A 14,124-nucleotide genomic window follows, 5' to 3' on the forward strand; every position below is an offset into this window, starting at 1 on the left:
TAAGCCAATATACGAGTTTGAGACAAGGACACGTTCTTCTGAAACAACTACAATTACAGTTTGAACTCTTAAGTCTGTTAGAAAAATCCACTATCGATCAATAACAATATCCTAACACGGCACTACATATGACAGATGGTTTGACAAAACTGGCCAACCTTCTAAATGTATAAATGATACATTGTAGGCTGCTTCAATATAAAGAACTTGACTTTTTCCTACAAGGCTCTTTTCTCATAAACAAAGCCCCATCCGTCTCCCATGGCTGCACCATTACCTGGGTCGTATTGTTGACAGATGACCCAGTGTTTTTGCCCTGCTCATCAATCTGGCTCATAGTTTACCTGCCCCCTTTTATTTGCTACAACCTAACAGCTGTTTGAGAGGAAACGAGGTCGCCGGCCTGTCAATGTGCGATTTCCCAGGCCGATGGATGCGAAGTCTTAAAGGTAGAGCAAGTTAATTAAAGTGGGGTAGACAAAGTAGATCGGGCATTTCCTTATAAATGACTACTGCTTCAAGTGATGCTTCTGTGCTGGCTCAGTGTGTTGATCTTTTCGTTACACTATATAACTTTTCCGGTGAGGAGTATGCCACCTTTTTTTTTATTACTTTTTCAAGAATATTCCACATTATGCACTTAATTATGGCCAAATTATAGGTCTAAGAATACAGGTTTTGGAGGTTGCTTTTGAGCTTTTGAGAGTAGAAACACCTGTAATTCAATTGGGGGATTTTCTGGGTAGTTTAATGTCATACTGTGGAGTAAGACGGATAAAGGATTAGGGAAGGTATCTCCCTGTTGGTGATGAAGATGAGGAGATGAAGAGTCAGTAAGGCATTAAGTTTTGATCCTGGCTGAAATGGCCTCAGAGAAAGTTTAACCTGTGCTAGGATGGAGTAGCTAAAATATTTTTATGAATGGCTTAAGAGGCATTACAAGCCGGCTGTCAGAAACAAACCGCAAGCTGGAGGTAGAATACAGTCTTCCTGGTTGAAGTTTGGCTTTAAAGCTTTATAATATATATACATAATAGTACAAGTATTCATTGTGAGATAGGGCGAAGCGTACCAAGTCGATCCAGAAGGAGTCAGCAAAGGCACTTATGGTTAGGTTCAGGAAATCAGAGAGTTACTTTGCAAAAACAGGTCAGTGCCATTTGAAAAAGTGTTAAAGGCTTAGAATTGAATATTTGTCCAACAGTATTTTCAGAATATTAATGCATGTACAAGATGGTATCAAAAAAACAAAAAACAACTTTGTGACAAATGTTCAGTTCAGTTTTTCTGAGCCCAATTTAAACTAGACAATAATGCAGCACTACATATTTTCCATTACAATATCAAACATAAAACTTTACACCAAGACGTCACCTTGTTGGTTCACAACTGGCTTGGTAAACCAGGAAGTGCCCACTCAAGCTTCTCTTTCTAAAACGCTCCGATCATCTCTTCATCTTACATCTCTCCCTCTCCCTCCCGAGGCCAATTACCTTCCATCAGGCAGGAAGTTGGATCCTGCATTAAAGACATTGGGGTATATTAAGCCACCCGTGCAAACGATATGCTCTTTTCGCAGAGCGCCAAGACCCATAGAAGATATTTAGAGTGACACAATTGTTTTTTGGCAACATCTGATTCCAACACGGAGCATGCATGATGAATTAGTTTATCTAAGCGAGTAGAGAGGTTACAGGGGGCTGTCAATTATGCATCAGAAATGACTTTTGACACCTAATTAACCTTGGAAAGATTCCCCGTATGTATAATGTATGTGTTTGTAATGCGGGGCTTGGGAAATTATGAGTTGTATTGTAAATTCAGGTCTAGTAGTTGGATGGATTATTGGCAATATTAGAAGTATGTAACTATTGCAAAGGATGAATTGAGAACTCAGATTTAAAGTGAAAGTAAAATGCAGTTAAATGGGAAAGCTTCATTGCTCTTAATAAGATAAGATAAGATAAGATAAGATATTCCTTTATTGTCCCACATGGGGAAATTTTATTGGTGCAACGCAGGTAGATACAGAGGTAGATACAGAAGAACAGATCACTTATAGGAAGTCTGAAAAACACTTTCAGTAGAAGATCTCCTATAAATAAATAAAAACTCCCATAGACAAATAAATAAATAAAAATAAAATAAAATACTATTACTATTAACAACCGTCTAACTTACTACTACAGAGAATCCAAAATGTGTATGTTTACTCATTCATTGAAAACAACAATCTGTCAAATACAGTTATTTTGGTACCATTAATTACATTAAGGCTTTTATAGGCCAAAATCCGTTATATACAAAGTCTACATTGCTGATGTGTCTACGGAAACATTATTGTAATACAAATGATGTGTGAGGACCCACATTACAGCTCAGTGGAAATCCATAATTGAGTTATTTCAACAACCTCTCAGTCAGTGAACCCAACTTGTGTTCCAAAGCCCACTGCAATTGTATCTCTCTTGCATTTTAACACACAACATTGAATAAAGGTTGCATAATTAAACTAGGGCAAAACTTTCAATGATTATGTAAATTTCTGGTATAAAAAGTGTTTACTTTATTCCAGATTTACGAAACGCAGACAGCCCCCTTCAGCAATTCACAGTTGTGTTAAAAAGAAAGACAGGGAAAAAGCCTAAAACAGTTTGAAAATTGGGCCAACCTGTCCCTTAGTGGTTTACTGGGCCACCTGCCAACATTAAGGCGCAGACAGGGAGTTTATTAGCCTGTCTTTGCTGCATCTTTGGGGAGCACATACCAAAAATGACTACAACTTAATGAATATATGTTGACAGTGAAGCCTGCTTTTTAACGCATCTCTTTCTCACCCACAAGCACAAGTGGGTGTATGAATGGGTAGTTTGTTGCAGTTATATTTGGTTTGTGGTGCTCTCAGACCAATTTGTCCAACCTTTTCAGTCACAATAGGTCTAATTTAGCCGTGGTTGTGATGAGGCGACGGTAATGGCCTTGGCAGCTTGAAGCAGCAGACTCATTATGGAGGTGGTTAGACTGATTATACAAAAACACCCTTAGCCTTAGTGTTTCACATTTACAACTTGAAATTAGAGTTACACCAACATTTGTATCAGATATCGTCTTCGATCGGTTCAGCCAATATTGTGGTTGGACCAGTAAATTGATGTAAGGAGTATTTCCTTGTTGAACGTCTCATAATGTTTTATGTGTATTCATTCAAAGGTTGTCTGTCATTGCTTTAAGAATAAATAACACTTACAAAACACATTATGTCAATTTTGATAGAGGTTAATAATGGTGTGAGAAGTAAATGCTCTTGAATTTCTTTACATTGATATTATTTTATATAAAATACAGGCAGATAAGCAAAGTATTGGTAATGGAACTGAAGACATTGTAATGTATACATTAGGCTGTAAAGAGTCAAATCAAGTCATTTCCAAATAAACTAATTGCGACTAGTTGATTATTAATTAAATAAATAAATACAAATAAATAGTTGTATTTTGATATTGTTGACTAGACAGACTCAAAAACAAGTACAAAAATAACATTTTATTACAAACAGTGGCATTATTATTTCAATAAGTCAAACCAGTGTAAATAATTTCAGATTTCAATCAATTATTGTAAATATTCTCCATATATATTCTACATAATATTCTACAACCCTTCAGTCACTATATTTCACCCTGTATTTGGTTGATTGGTTGATTCCATGTAAAATAGAAATAATCGAAAATAAAAAATGGTCCATCCAAACCACTGTTCCCTCTAAGCTGCGCGCCTGCGCAATTGCGCACTCCTCGCACATACTACGTGCACAAGAAAATCTATGTAGCGCAGAAAATAAAATTTACCACAAACAGCCAACGGGGGCAATCTAGCAGGAAGCGCAAGCGTTTGACACACTGGGAACACGTCGTGTTTTCTATATTTTTATTTTCAAAACGCTGTGTGTTTTATTACAACCAGAATCATATTCACGGAGAAATTAGTCTAATTAGTCCCTCGGCCGCGGGTGCGTTCAAAAGACAACTGGCGTGTCACTATTGTGTAAATGAAACTTTCTTGGCCAAACCTGACTCGAGTCAAAAGACAACATGTGCATCAATACTCTGGACCATATTTCTGGGAAAATATCTCCTGTCACAACATAAAACTCACTTGATAAGTACGAACGCAGGAGCAGATGATCCAGATGTGAAGACACAGGTAAATCAGCCACACAGAGTCATCAAGGACAGAGTGGACAGAAGGGACAGCTGTGATTTGTTCTAAAATGGGACAAAAGTGGGTCTAAAGCAGGACTAAAGCGGCACACCTGTGGTTTGTGCGCTGTGAGACCACCGGTTCAAAAGACGCATCACTATTGTGTTTATTTTTGTGTAAATATCTCATGTTACAACGTGGGCCCCTGCGGTTTATGACATGTGTGGACCTGTTAGTTTCATGAGTCATATCAAAACGGCATCAGAAATGGTCTTGAAGTGGCACATTTGGAGCAGCTGATACGCATAAAGTCAAAGCCAGTGGACAGACATGAAAAAAGGTAAGATTAAAGTAAAAATTTGTGCATATTCTAGTGAGATTTTTATTCATGGATATTAATCATTACATGCTGTTACTACTAGATAATTCATGGGTAGAAGAAATGCTAATGCCTTTATTTGTCCACACATGGGGGAATTTTGATGTTGCAACGCAAGTAGATACAGAGGAAAAGGACAGATAACTTATAGAAAGCTTTAAAAACACTCTTAATAGAAGAACTCTTATAAAACAAAACTCTTATAAAACAAAACTCTTATAAACAAAACTCCTATAGACAGAACCACTCATATATTAATAGGGAATGGAGGGAAATAATAAAGATAAAATAAAATAAAAATAGCTAGCATAAGACAAAATAATACTAATAATAATGATAAAGTAAACACTCTTATTTACATCAGTTATATGCACATGAATATGACATTATTGCATGTGAGTATGACGGTATTGCACATGATTAAGTCAGTATTGCACATGATTAAGTCAGTATAGCACATGTTCAGGGCTAGCAGTGTTTGTTGGAAGACCTGTGAAACGTCTCCTTCACACAGCGAGGGTGGATCAGTCTCTCACTGAAGCTGCTCTCCAGAGTGGACAGAGTGTCCTGCAGGGGGTGAGACTCATGGTCCAGCATAGACGTGAATTTAGCCAGGCCAGGACCCTTCTGTCCCCCACCTCCTGCACCGAGTCCAGAGCACAGCCCAGGATGGAGCTGGATTTCTTAATGACTTTGTCCAGCTTCTTCCTCTCCCTCTCTGTGATGTTTTAATGTGAACAAAATGTTATGGCTGAAAAGTGTGTCTCATTTGTTCCACAACTGGGCCACAGCCAGGCCAAAGCAGGACTCTCACATATAACATACTATACATCTCATGAAAAACATAATTTTTGTATTTTTCATTTTATGTGGGCCAAATTGCTTGAAATAAAATAAAACTAATGCAAATTGCTGCTGTAATTTGATTCTTTTAATGTAACTTGCTACAATGCAAGGTTTTGAACAGGCGTGATACTGGTGTGTGGCCACAGGGGGCACATCTGATGTTGCTCACAGTGGTCCTCAGTGTGCCCAGGGAGCTTGTGTGTTTGCCCAGACACATGAAAAATTAGAGGGAACATTGATCCAAACACCACAAACAAAAATATCCCTACATAGGCACCATCGGCTACTGCTGTTAATCCACTAGTCAACCTCAAATTTATACTAGTAGGTAAAATACAGCTCCATCTGCCCAATATAAGTTTTAAAATATCTTTCCTCCTCCCCACAAATCTTTCTAGCTGACAGCTCATATTTTTTTTACTCCTTGGGTGGATTTTGACAGTGCTGCCATGAAACCAGCTGAAGTTCCTTATGAAAGAAGCTTTCTATCTCTGACTCTGTATCTAGTTTTGAAGTGCGCACAGCGTCTGCACCAACAGAATCTATTTAGCCCGACTCTGATCTTGCGCCTCGTGGAAAAACAACCCTCAGAGGTGATTAGCGCACCTTTCTCGCATGCTACGTAGCATCTGCCGCAGCACCAAAACTCGCCCTGTCAAGCTGCCCCTACCAGGTGGAGTCGTAGGGCCCCCCCCCCCCAAAAGCCAGCCCCCGCCTCCCCTCTCCCAGAGTCACCGAACTCCAGTTTTTTGCACGCCTTTGATCACGTATAAGACACTGACTTTTGACCCGGCTGCAAGATGCTCTAAAGTTATCATATCTTCCCTGCTTTTTTTGGGTCTGAAAATAGCATCTCTACTGCCGAGTTAGATAAGCAAAATATGACATACATTGGTTGCTATTGGATAATATAGGCAACAAATGAACGTCCCTGCTGCTATGATTTATACACTCTGACTAAAATAATCATTGTTGTTCCTATAAGGAAATAAAGAAGAAGATTATGTGATATTTGAACCTATAAGGTCACAAGACAGTTGACAAATCAGTTGACAAATTACAGCTCCAAGATTTAGTAGGACTATAAGAAATAAAAACTAACATCAGAAACAAGCTGCAGGCCCAAAATATGCAGAAGTAACTTGCCACAGAGTTGCTAGAATACAATCATTTCAATAGAAAACAGCAATTTGCAAATCCAAATTTAAGTCGAATTATGATTGTTAGGTTTGGTGTTTCTTTTTGACATCAAACTTTCAATTTAGTTGGACATAAATTACAGGTTTCGTACATTTGTGAATTTATGAATGATCTTTTATTTCCCTTCCCGACTACCGCTTCTCTTTGAACATTATCATATAGACTACATCAGACAAGCTTTGCAATGGACAATGGACCATCCACCCCATTATTTACTCATAACTTATCTACCTTATTGTTGATCTCTAATGCCCATTCAACCTCTCTGCATCGTCTATACGTGCCCTTTCGACCGTGTTCTTTGTCTGCTTCATACAATGGTGAAAAATAACCTTGGGCGATTTTAAAAAGATAGATCTTCAAGCCCACGCTAAAGCCACAGGAGGACTAGCCTTTGAACATGCACCACCAAACCAAAAAGATGCTAAAAATATGCTCCTTCCGTCTTGTCCTATTCCTCTTTTTAGAATTTGCTGACAAAGATCCAGCCTCGTTTTGGCATAATTAGCTTTTCTTGCTCCAATAAAGTCACATTTTTTTACATCAGCGCCCCCAAATTATGCCCCTGGGTTGCTCCAGTGGACTTGCGAGGTTTGTTTAGCTGCTGGAAGGGTATTAAATGAATGCTGCGATGAGCTTAACAAGTTTTTAATCAGAGAAACAGAAGATTTTTAGGGAGAAGAGAATGTCCAAGTCTGTTGCAGAAGTCTTGCATTAGAAGCTACAATATGGGTTGACAGGATTTCATTGAAAAATTATAATAGTAATGGATTTCATTGAAGGATACTTTTAGTTTTAGACTGATCGTCATCTGACTTTACAAACAAAACCAATTACATGTTCCTGCATTGGACCACTTGATAAGATTCCAAAAACACCCCACAATAGCTATAGTTCTGAAGATGCTCTGATACACTTGTTGAACAATTGCAAGTGAATTCATTCCTTACCTCTTTCTCTAACTGTTAAACCATTCAATTTCCATCCAAAAACGTTCATTTGCTTGCCACTGTATAGGCTGCGTTCACGTTCTACAACCTGATAATGCCTTAAATTCAGATGAAGGGCAGTGGCCTAGAAATTGGATCCAAAGACAATCGCATCTTTGGGGCTTGCACAACTGTCTGAAGCTATTGAGAAAAAGTCCAATAACTACAGAGAAATGAACCATAAACAAGGTCAACTAATCTTTTTACGGCAAATTAGCCTCTATTTCACACAAGCGTAATCTATCGATGAAATGGATTGAACATTTACCCCTGAACTAGTCGACCACTGCTATCCCACTGTGTCCCTGTAGTCCCATGTTGTAGGAGGAGGTATTCACTGCTTTTGGGAGCTTGTACATTGAATATGGCACCGCGCTGTCACTGTCCCAACCAAAAGCGCTCATTATCCATTTCCCTGTGGAGGTAAGTCTCCTATGCTCAAACCGCGAAGCATTGTGGGACATATTGGACTACCATTCTGCCAGCAAAATGTCAAAATGCAGTGTAAAAATAACAAGCAGCTTGACCAGTCATGTCTTTGCTTAACAAGAAGCGGGAAAAAAGTGTGTGTCAATCTCTGGCTAGTTACTGATACGTGGAGCAAATCCTTGGCGGGTACAGAGAGAGAAAGAGTGCAAATTAATTCAAAAAATGAGATCCCAGTTGTCTCGTCTCTTGATCATCTGCTGCCTTCACCAGTTCTGGGGATAGTAAGCCTGTTTTTAGCATGCTGGTTAGCGTTAGCACCCAGAACTTGACAATTAAGATTCTGTAGAGATGCTGCTGCAGTGGCTATTGCTGGGTTTCAAATGATGTCACAACATTCTATTGGCCAGTCATATTCAATACAAATTTGTATTTTTAGAGTGCATACTTTTGTTGCAATATAGTGAGTCATAGAAATGATCAGGTTCAACATTTGCGAATTTGCCTTTTGGCTACGGCAAAGGGGTAAATTGTCCCGGGCGTCAGGGTCTCACGGGCACAACATTGGACCCTCCTCCTATTAATTTCTATTAAAGGGGGGCCGATGTCAGGTTTCTTGCCTAAAATTCGGTTGACTGCCCTGCTCAGATCTAAAGTCAATTCTAAAGCAGCGCCAAACAAGGACTAAGCTAGAACTTAACTAGGAATAATACCACATAATTGGCAAAGTCCAAATTCTAAGACAAAAGTAAACATGGCCCAACTCAGAATTAAATCAATTCTCTAAACCAGCACCAATTTAGGACAAATCAAAATCAAACCAAGACTAAATTAGATCCACCCCACTAAACATAATCTTCTTGTCTTCCAGGGTATTTCAGGACCTGTACCATGGATTGAAAACCCCTGATGTAGACCTGAGTTGTTTGCGATCTTACTAGAGTTGTTTTCTGCAGAAGAAAGAAAGGCAAGACCGGAGCCAAGATGTGTTGCCATAGTGAGCAATTAACTAAGTGCTTCTACTATAGTAGGTTATGTGTTCCAATTACAGACAGCACTTTCAAATGGTGACTGCTGCTCAAGCATTGCAGTTTAGCCTCGTTCAGATATACATATTTAAATTGCCGTTTATACCAATACTCTATGTTAAAAAAGCCTGTTGGCACAAAATATCTATTTCTTTGTCATTCTCAACTTATGTCAGCTATGTCCATTTTTAGAATGAGAATATGGGATGCAATCTTTACAATTGTGTGACATAAAGTTGGTAAAGCATACTAGATAAAAGATTAACCAAAGAAGTAGTACAGGGTTGAGTAAACTTATTTAAGCATTGCAAGATAGGACCAATGCCTAATCTAATATAGTACATTTTGGGCATTCATAAATACATAGACCTTCTATAAAGAAAAAACATAACCTGCACAGTATAGATTAATTCCAAAGCCAAGTTCTTAGAGGGTGGAAGGTCCAGTTATTTCCTCAATATTTATTTTTTGCTTGGAAACGGTTCAAAACTTAATCTCCATGGAGACAAGGGGTGACTGCAAGTATAATACGCCAAGTATAATGTTCCAAGTATATACTGTGGAACATTCCAGGCAAAGCAATAACATTTTCATGAGACTTCCACCAGAAAACTTAAATCATACAACTTAATCCTGGCTTAGAATATGGATATGTGTCCCAAGGAACTGCACCTGTCAAGTTGTCCCAGCGCTGGTTGACAGATGGGTCAAATGCAGAGAGAACATTTCCCACACACAACCTAAAAAACAAACACATCTCCATCTGCAGCTTTGCATCATTACAATCAATCTTCTTTAGCCTGTACCAAAAGTAAACCAGCAATGAGGGAATATAGCCTCCGCTTACTACTGCATCTCATTTACATGCAAGACAATGATTAATGCCGTCTTTGAGCAATAATCTCTTACGCCTTTGCCTTGTAAAAAATGACCAACGCTCGCATTTGTTTTGCCTCAGCTCAGAGCTCGAGACACAAAGTCAGTTTTTCACAGCTGGAGTTACCTTGAGAACTAATCACGCAGTCATTACTATTGATCCACTCGTACCCACACACTCGAACGCAGGCGCACGCACACACAAACTCCCAACTGGCTCCTTACAGTAATGTCATTTAGCAACACAAGATGCCTCTCGAAAAACATCAATTCCCATAAACCAAAGCATACCGAATGAAAGGGTAAACTCAATCAGAAAATGTTTCTTATGTAGTTCATACTTCTTATTTCCTCGTCTATTGCTAATGCTAGTCTGCTACCTTTGCATCTCGACGTTGCATTCTCTCTCCACTACTTTACCCAGAAGTTTCAAGGCTCTTCATCTCCTCCTTTTCACCCACACCAATAATTAGACCCCCGGCGTGGATATTTTCCCTTACAAATTCATCATGCTCTGGCTTTATTACAAAACCAGTTGTCTCCCATCTGCTGGGATCTAAGTGGCAAAGTTTATCCGTGCAATAAATTATTCATCGCACCTCACTCATTTGTCTGTGTCCGATTAAGTCTTTATCGGTTGAGTTATGATTTATACTCATTTGTAAAAGTATGGGTGGCTTTAGATTCTAGAATGTGATGACGTCATACTCCAAAGACGGGGGGCAAGAACCAGTTTTTCCAAATGTATTTATATTCACACCATATTTTCTGAACTTATATAGACCATAGAGTATGTAATGTCATATGAACTAAGCATGTGCATGACTAAATTTAAATAGCCTTCCGCCAAGATATGCAAAATATATAGTTCCTCGCCTAATTTCAAGTTCTTCTAGTTCAGGCGTAAAAGCTGTCCATTGAACCATAAAACTCTCATATTTGAGCATGGCCAGCCTGACTTCTTGCTGTTTCTCCCTGTTACAACTGCATTGTAAAATCCTTCCTCTCTCCAGCCACCTCCAATCCCAATAAAAGTCATAAAAGACGTATCCGCACAAGCAATGGGCCATAAACCGGGTCACACTGGAGGTTGATTTCCTAATCCTGGATTCTCAAGCAGACCATTTTGCTCTATTGCCCGTGGAAAAAGTAAAATTTCACAACTGGAAACGTAGCCAGTGCGATGAGAGAGCCCTGACCGGTTGTAATGCAATTTGGGTCATCGACGGAAGGACCAGCTGTATTTTAAGTCCCCATAGCCTGGAGTGAGCGTACAATGGAGGGATGGACACGTGTCAACATGCACAACTACAAAAAGCATTCAATGTATCCACTCACTAGCCGTCTTTACTCGTGGGCAGGACGTTATATGTAATGCTATGGGGTGGTCCGGAATAGAATGGCAATAATGAGCTATTATGCATTAATCTGGTTATGTCATAGGTTTGAGCCTTAAGAAATGTTGGCAGCTAGTTTGGGTTTTGACCAAGTATAGTCCTGCTTTAGAACATGTTTAGGGTGCGTTCACACTTGCACAAACGCCACACATTAAAATTGGGACTAAAGTTAGACTAAACCTGGGACTAAATATGGGCAAAACTAGGACTAAATCAGGGCTAAACCAATGAAACTGGGCACAAACTGGGACCAAACAACTGCAAGCATAAATGTTAGTCTTGGTTTGGATAAGCTTGGATTTTGATTTGGATCTGGTTTAATCTTGGATGTTGTTTAGTTCTGGTTCAACCCTGGTTTAATCTCAGACAGTTCGGTTTTGGTGTACTCCTAGTTAAGAGTGGTTTAGTCTTGGATTTAACTTATTCAGCCTTAACTCTGCCTCAGTTGTGGATCAGACCTTTTATAGTCCTAGTTGTCTGGTGAATTACACTTGGTTCAGTCCGGATCAAATCTAGCAAAAACAACAATTTATATTTTAGAACCCTCTTGTTATTATTCATCATTCCATTCCCTTGGGCGCAGACCTATGACATCATAACAAGGTGACAGGTCCTTTGCACTGATGTAATGCCATATATCACGGCTTTATGCTTCCCCTAATATGACTAGGGAGTCTTCTGTTGATACAATACACACATTTTCTTACTTTAGGCAACACTTCGGCCCCTTGTGGACTCGTCTTATTGTTCAAAGCACAATTGCACAGTTAATCTATCCTCTTAGCCTCCCCATGCAACACACATGGGAATTTGCATTGTTTGGCATAAGCAACCTGCAGCTATTTATTCTAACACCAGGCAAAATAACTGCACTGCATCTGCAAGCTAGAGATGTTTTCATGCTTAACAGGAAGGAAGCCAAGCCCAGTGCAACTCCACCAGCCCATAATGGACCTGACAAAGCAAAATTAGATTCATTCCACCACCACTGCAATGGAATCACAATGTCCCGGTCTCAATATGCGTTAGCATGTCAGTGCTGAGACAACAGGGAGCTCGCATGCATAATTCAGAGCCTTTAATAACATTCATGGCGTGTCTCATCACTTACCATGTTGACTTCTGATACCATGTCAATACTGGCCACGTCTATGCTCATGCCGACTGCAACCGGCGCCCCTGGAAGAGATTTGGTGAGATTTGAGCTACACCTGGTTGTATGTCACCAAAAACAAAGCAGTAGCAGCCTATGTAAGGGAGTAAGGGGAGGGGGGCGACTGGGTTAATTGGGGGTGTGTTAATGTACCTCCAAAATCTGGCCTGAGTCGTATATCATAGCCTTTGAGCAGCTTGTCCACAGTCTCCTTCACGAAAGACATGTTGCCCTGTTCATTGACGCTGAAACGAGAAACGGGGGGGAAAAGGGGGTACACGCTGGTGAAAATGACCACTTATCACCTTGACTTGACTGGTCTCCAAGCAATAACCTTGACTCCAGCCCCAAAATGACATGGAAATCACTCACCTCCGCGCGCAACATATGATGGACCCAACAACCAAAAAGGAGAAGACGCGAAATTTGCGGACCCTATGCAAAGCCAACATATCCTATTTCTGTCTTTTCTTAATTTCTGGATCCCTCGTTGTTTACAGCAACAAGAACAAGAAGAGCAAGGCGATCCCCCAATCAAACAAACGACGGACACACTACCGCACACCAGCGCGAAATAATCCCATTGATTGGCCAAAAGAGAGGGGGGGGAAGAAAAAGAAAAGAAGAAGAAGAACCGGAGTCTGGCTGGGGAGCGAAAAAGTCAGCGGCTGAGATGTGAAATATGAGCTGACATCTCCGCGTTGACAGGAGATGGGGGGGGAAAGAGTGGTTTTCCCTGCGCTGCGCTCGCGGTGTGCGCTCTGGAGGAGGAGAGGAGAGGGGCGCGTTTTACAGGGGCAAGCGGCTGGAGCGCATATTGATGAGAAGACGGCTGCACAGGGATGAGACGACCGCGCCACTGCCGCTGCTGCTGCTGCTGCTGCCGCTGCCGCTGTCGGTGGTGCTGATGCTGGCGGCGGCTTGGTGGCGGCGAAAGGCTCGTTCAAATGAGATACGGAGCCCCCCCCCCAAACACTCACGCACTGTAAAAAAAAAAATTACGACCAAATGCGCCGCCGTCTGCTCGCTGCGGTAGATTCACGCAAGCTTTCCACTTCTTTGTATCTATTTAGCGTTTTGTTCGAGTGTGGACGCGGCTTTGGAATGATCGCCAGAGCAATCGCAAAGGCGGTTTCAATCGCGCGCGGCGTAACGCGTAAATGATGGACATGTGTTGAGTTTTGGCGCAAGTTGGGGCAGAGTTGACGTGATTAGGCAAGACGTGCAACTACATTCAATATTTTGTTCGGATGTTTGTGCCAATTTGGTGATGACGGCGTTAAAAAAGGTGGGCTTGAGTTTTGCAGATTCGGTGCTTTCAAATTAGGCGAATTGGTTATGTTTACATTCACGTCAAAACTCTAATAACTAATATCTCATTTCTGGTGTTATCAGATTATTAACATTTCAACAGTTACATCTGATGTGAGTAATCTGATTTATGTATGGTTGTTCACAGCTTTGCAGGTTTGCACACGGAAAATGACAAACCTGGAGATTGAAAAAGTTATTTTAAAATGTATTGCACGGTGTATTCCAAGTTACTCTAGCAATCAATTTATCAACTGGCACATGTGACCAGATATTTTTGATGAGGGAGAGAATGAGAGAGAGAGAGAGAGAGAGAGAG

The 14,124-nt window shown here is 40.4% G+C and overlaps 1 protein-coding gene across 4 annotated transcripts in view; it reads right to left on the reverse strand.

Moving 5' to 3' along the window:
- Positions 1–14,124, reverse strand: part of LOC140379220 (gamma-aminobutyric acid receptor subunit beta-3-like) — a 115,246-nt gene that overhangs the window by 63,120 nt on the left and 38,002 nt on the right. For 2 of the 4 annotated variants that reach the window (XM_072464174.1, XM_072464195.1), the window contains exons 3-4: positions 12,648–12,739; positions 12,453–12,520 (exon numbers count right to left, since the gene is read on the reverse strand). In XM_072464174.1, coding sequence (XP_072320275.1) covers positions 12,453–12,520; positions 12,648–12,739 — 160 coding nt within the window. Of the gene's footprint in view, positions 1–12,452; positions 12,521–12,647; positions 12,740–12,866; positions 13,368–14,124 lie in introns of those variants that run through there. The other 2 variants (XM_072464206.1, XM_072464235.1) reach the window with 2 other exon arrangements.

The sequence above is a fragment of the Eucyclogobius newberryi genome, unplaced genomic scaffold, assembly GCF_026437365.1.
Source record: "Eucyclogobius newberryi isolate DKJ021-1_F unplaced genomic scaffold, fEucNew1.0.hap1 SCAF_1, whole genome shotgun sequence".
NCBI classification, from domain to species: domain Eukaryota; kingdom Metazoa; phylum Chordata; class Actinopteri; order Gobiiformes; family Gobiidae; genus Eucyclogobius; species Eucyclogobius newberryi.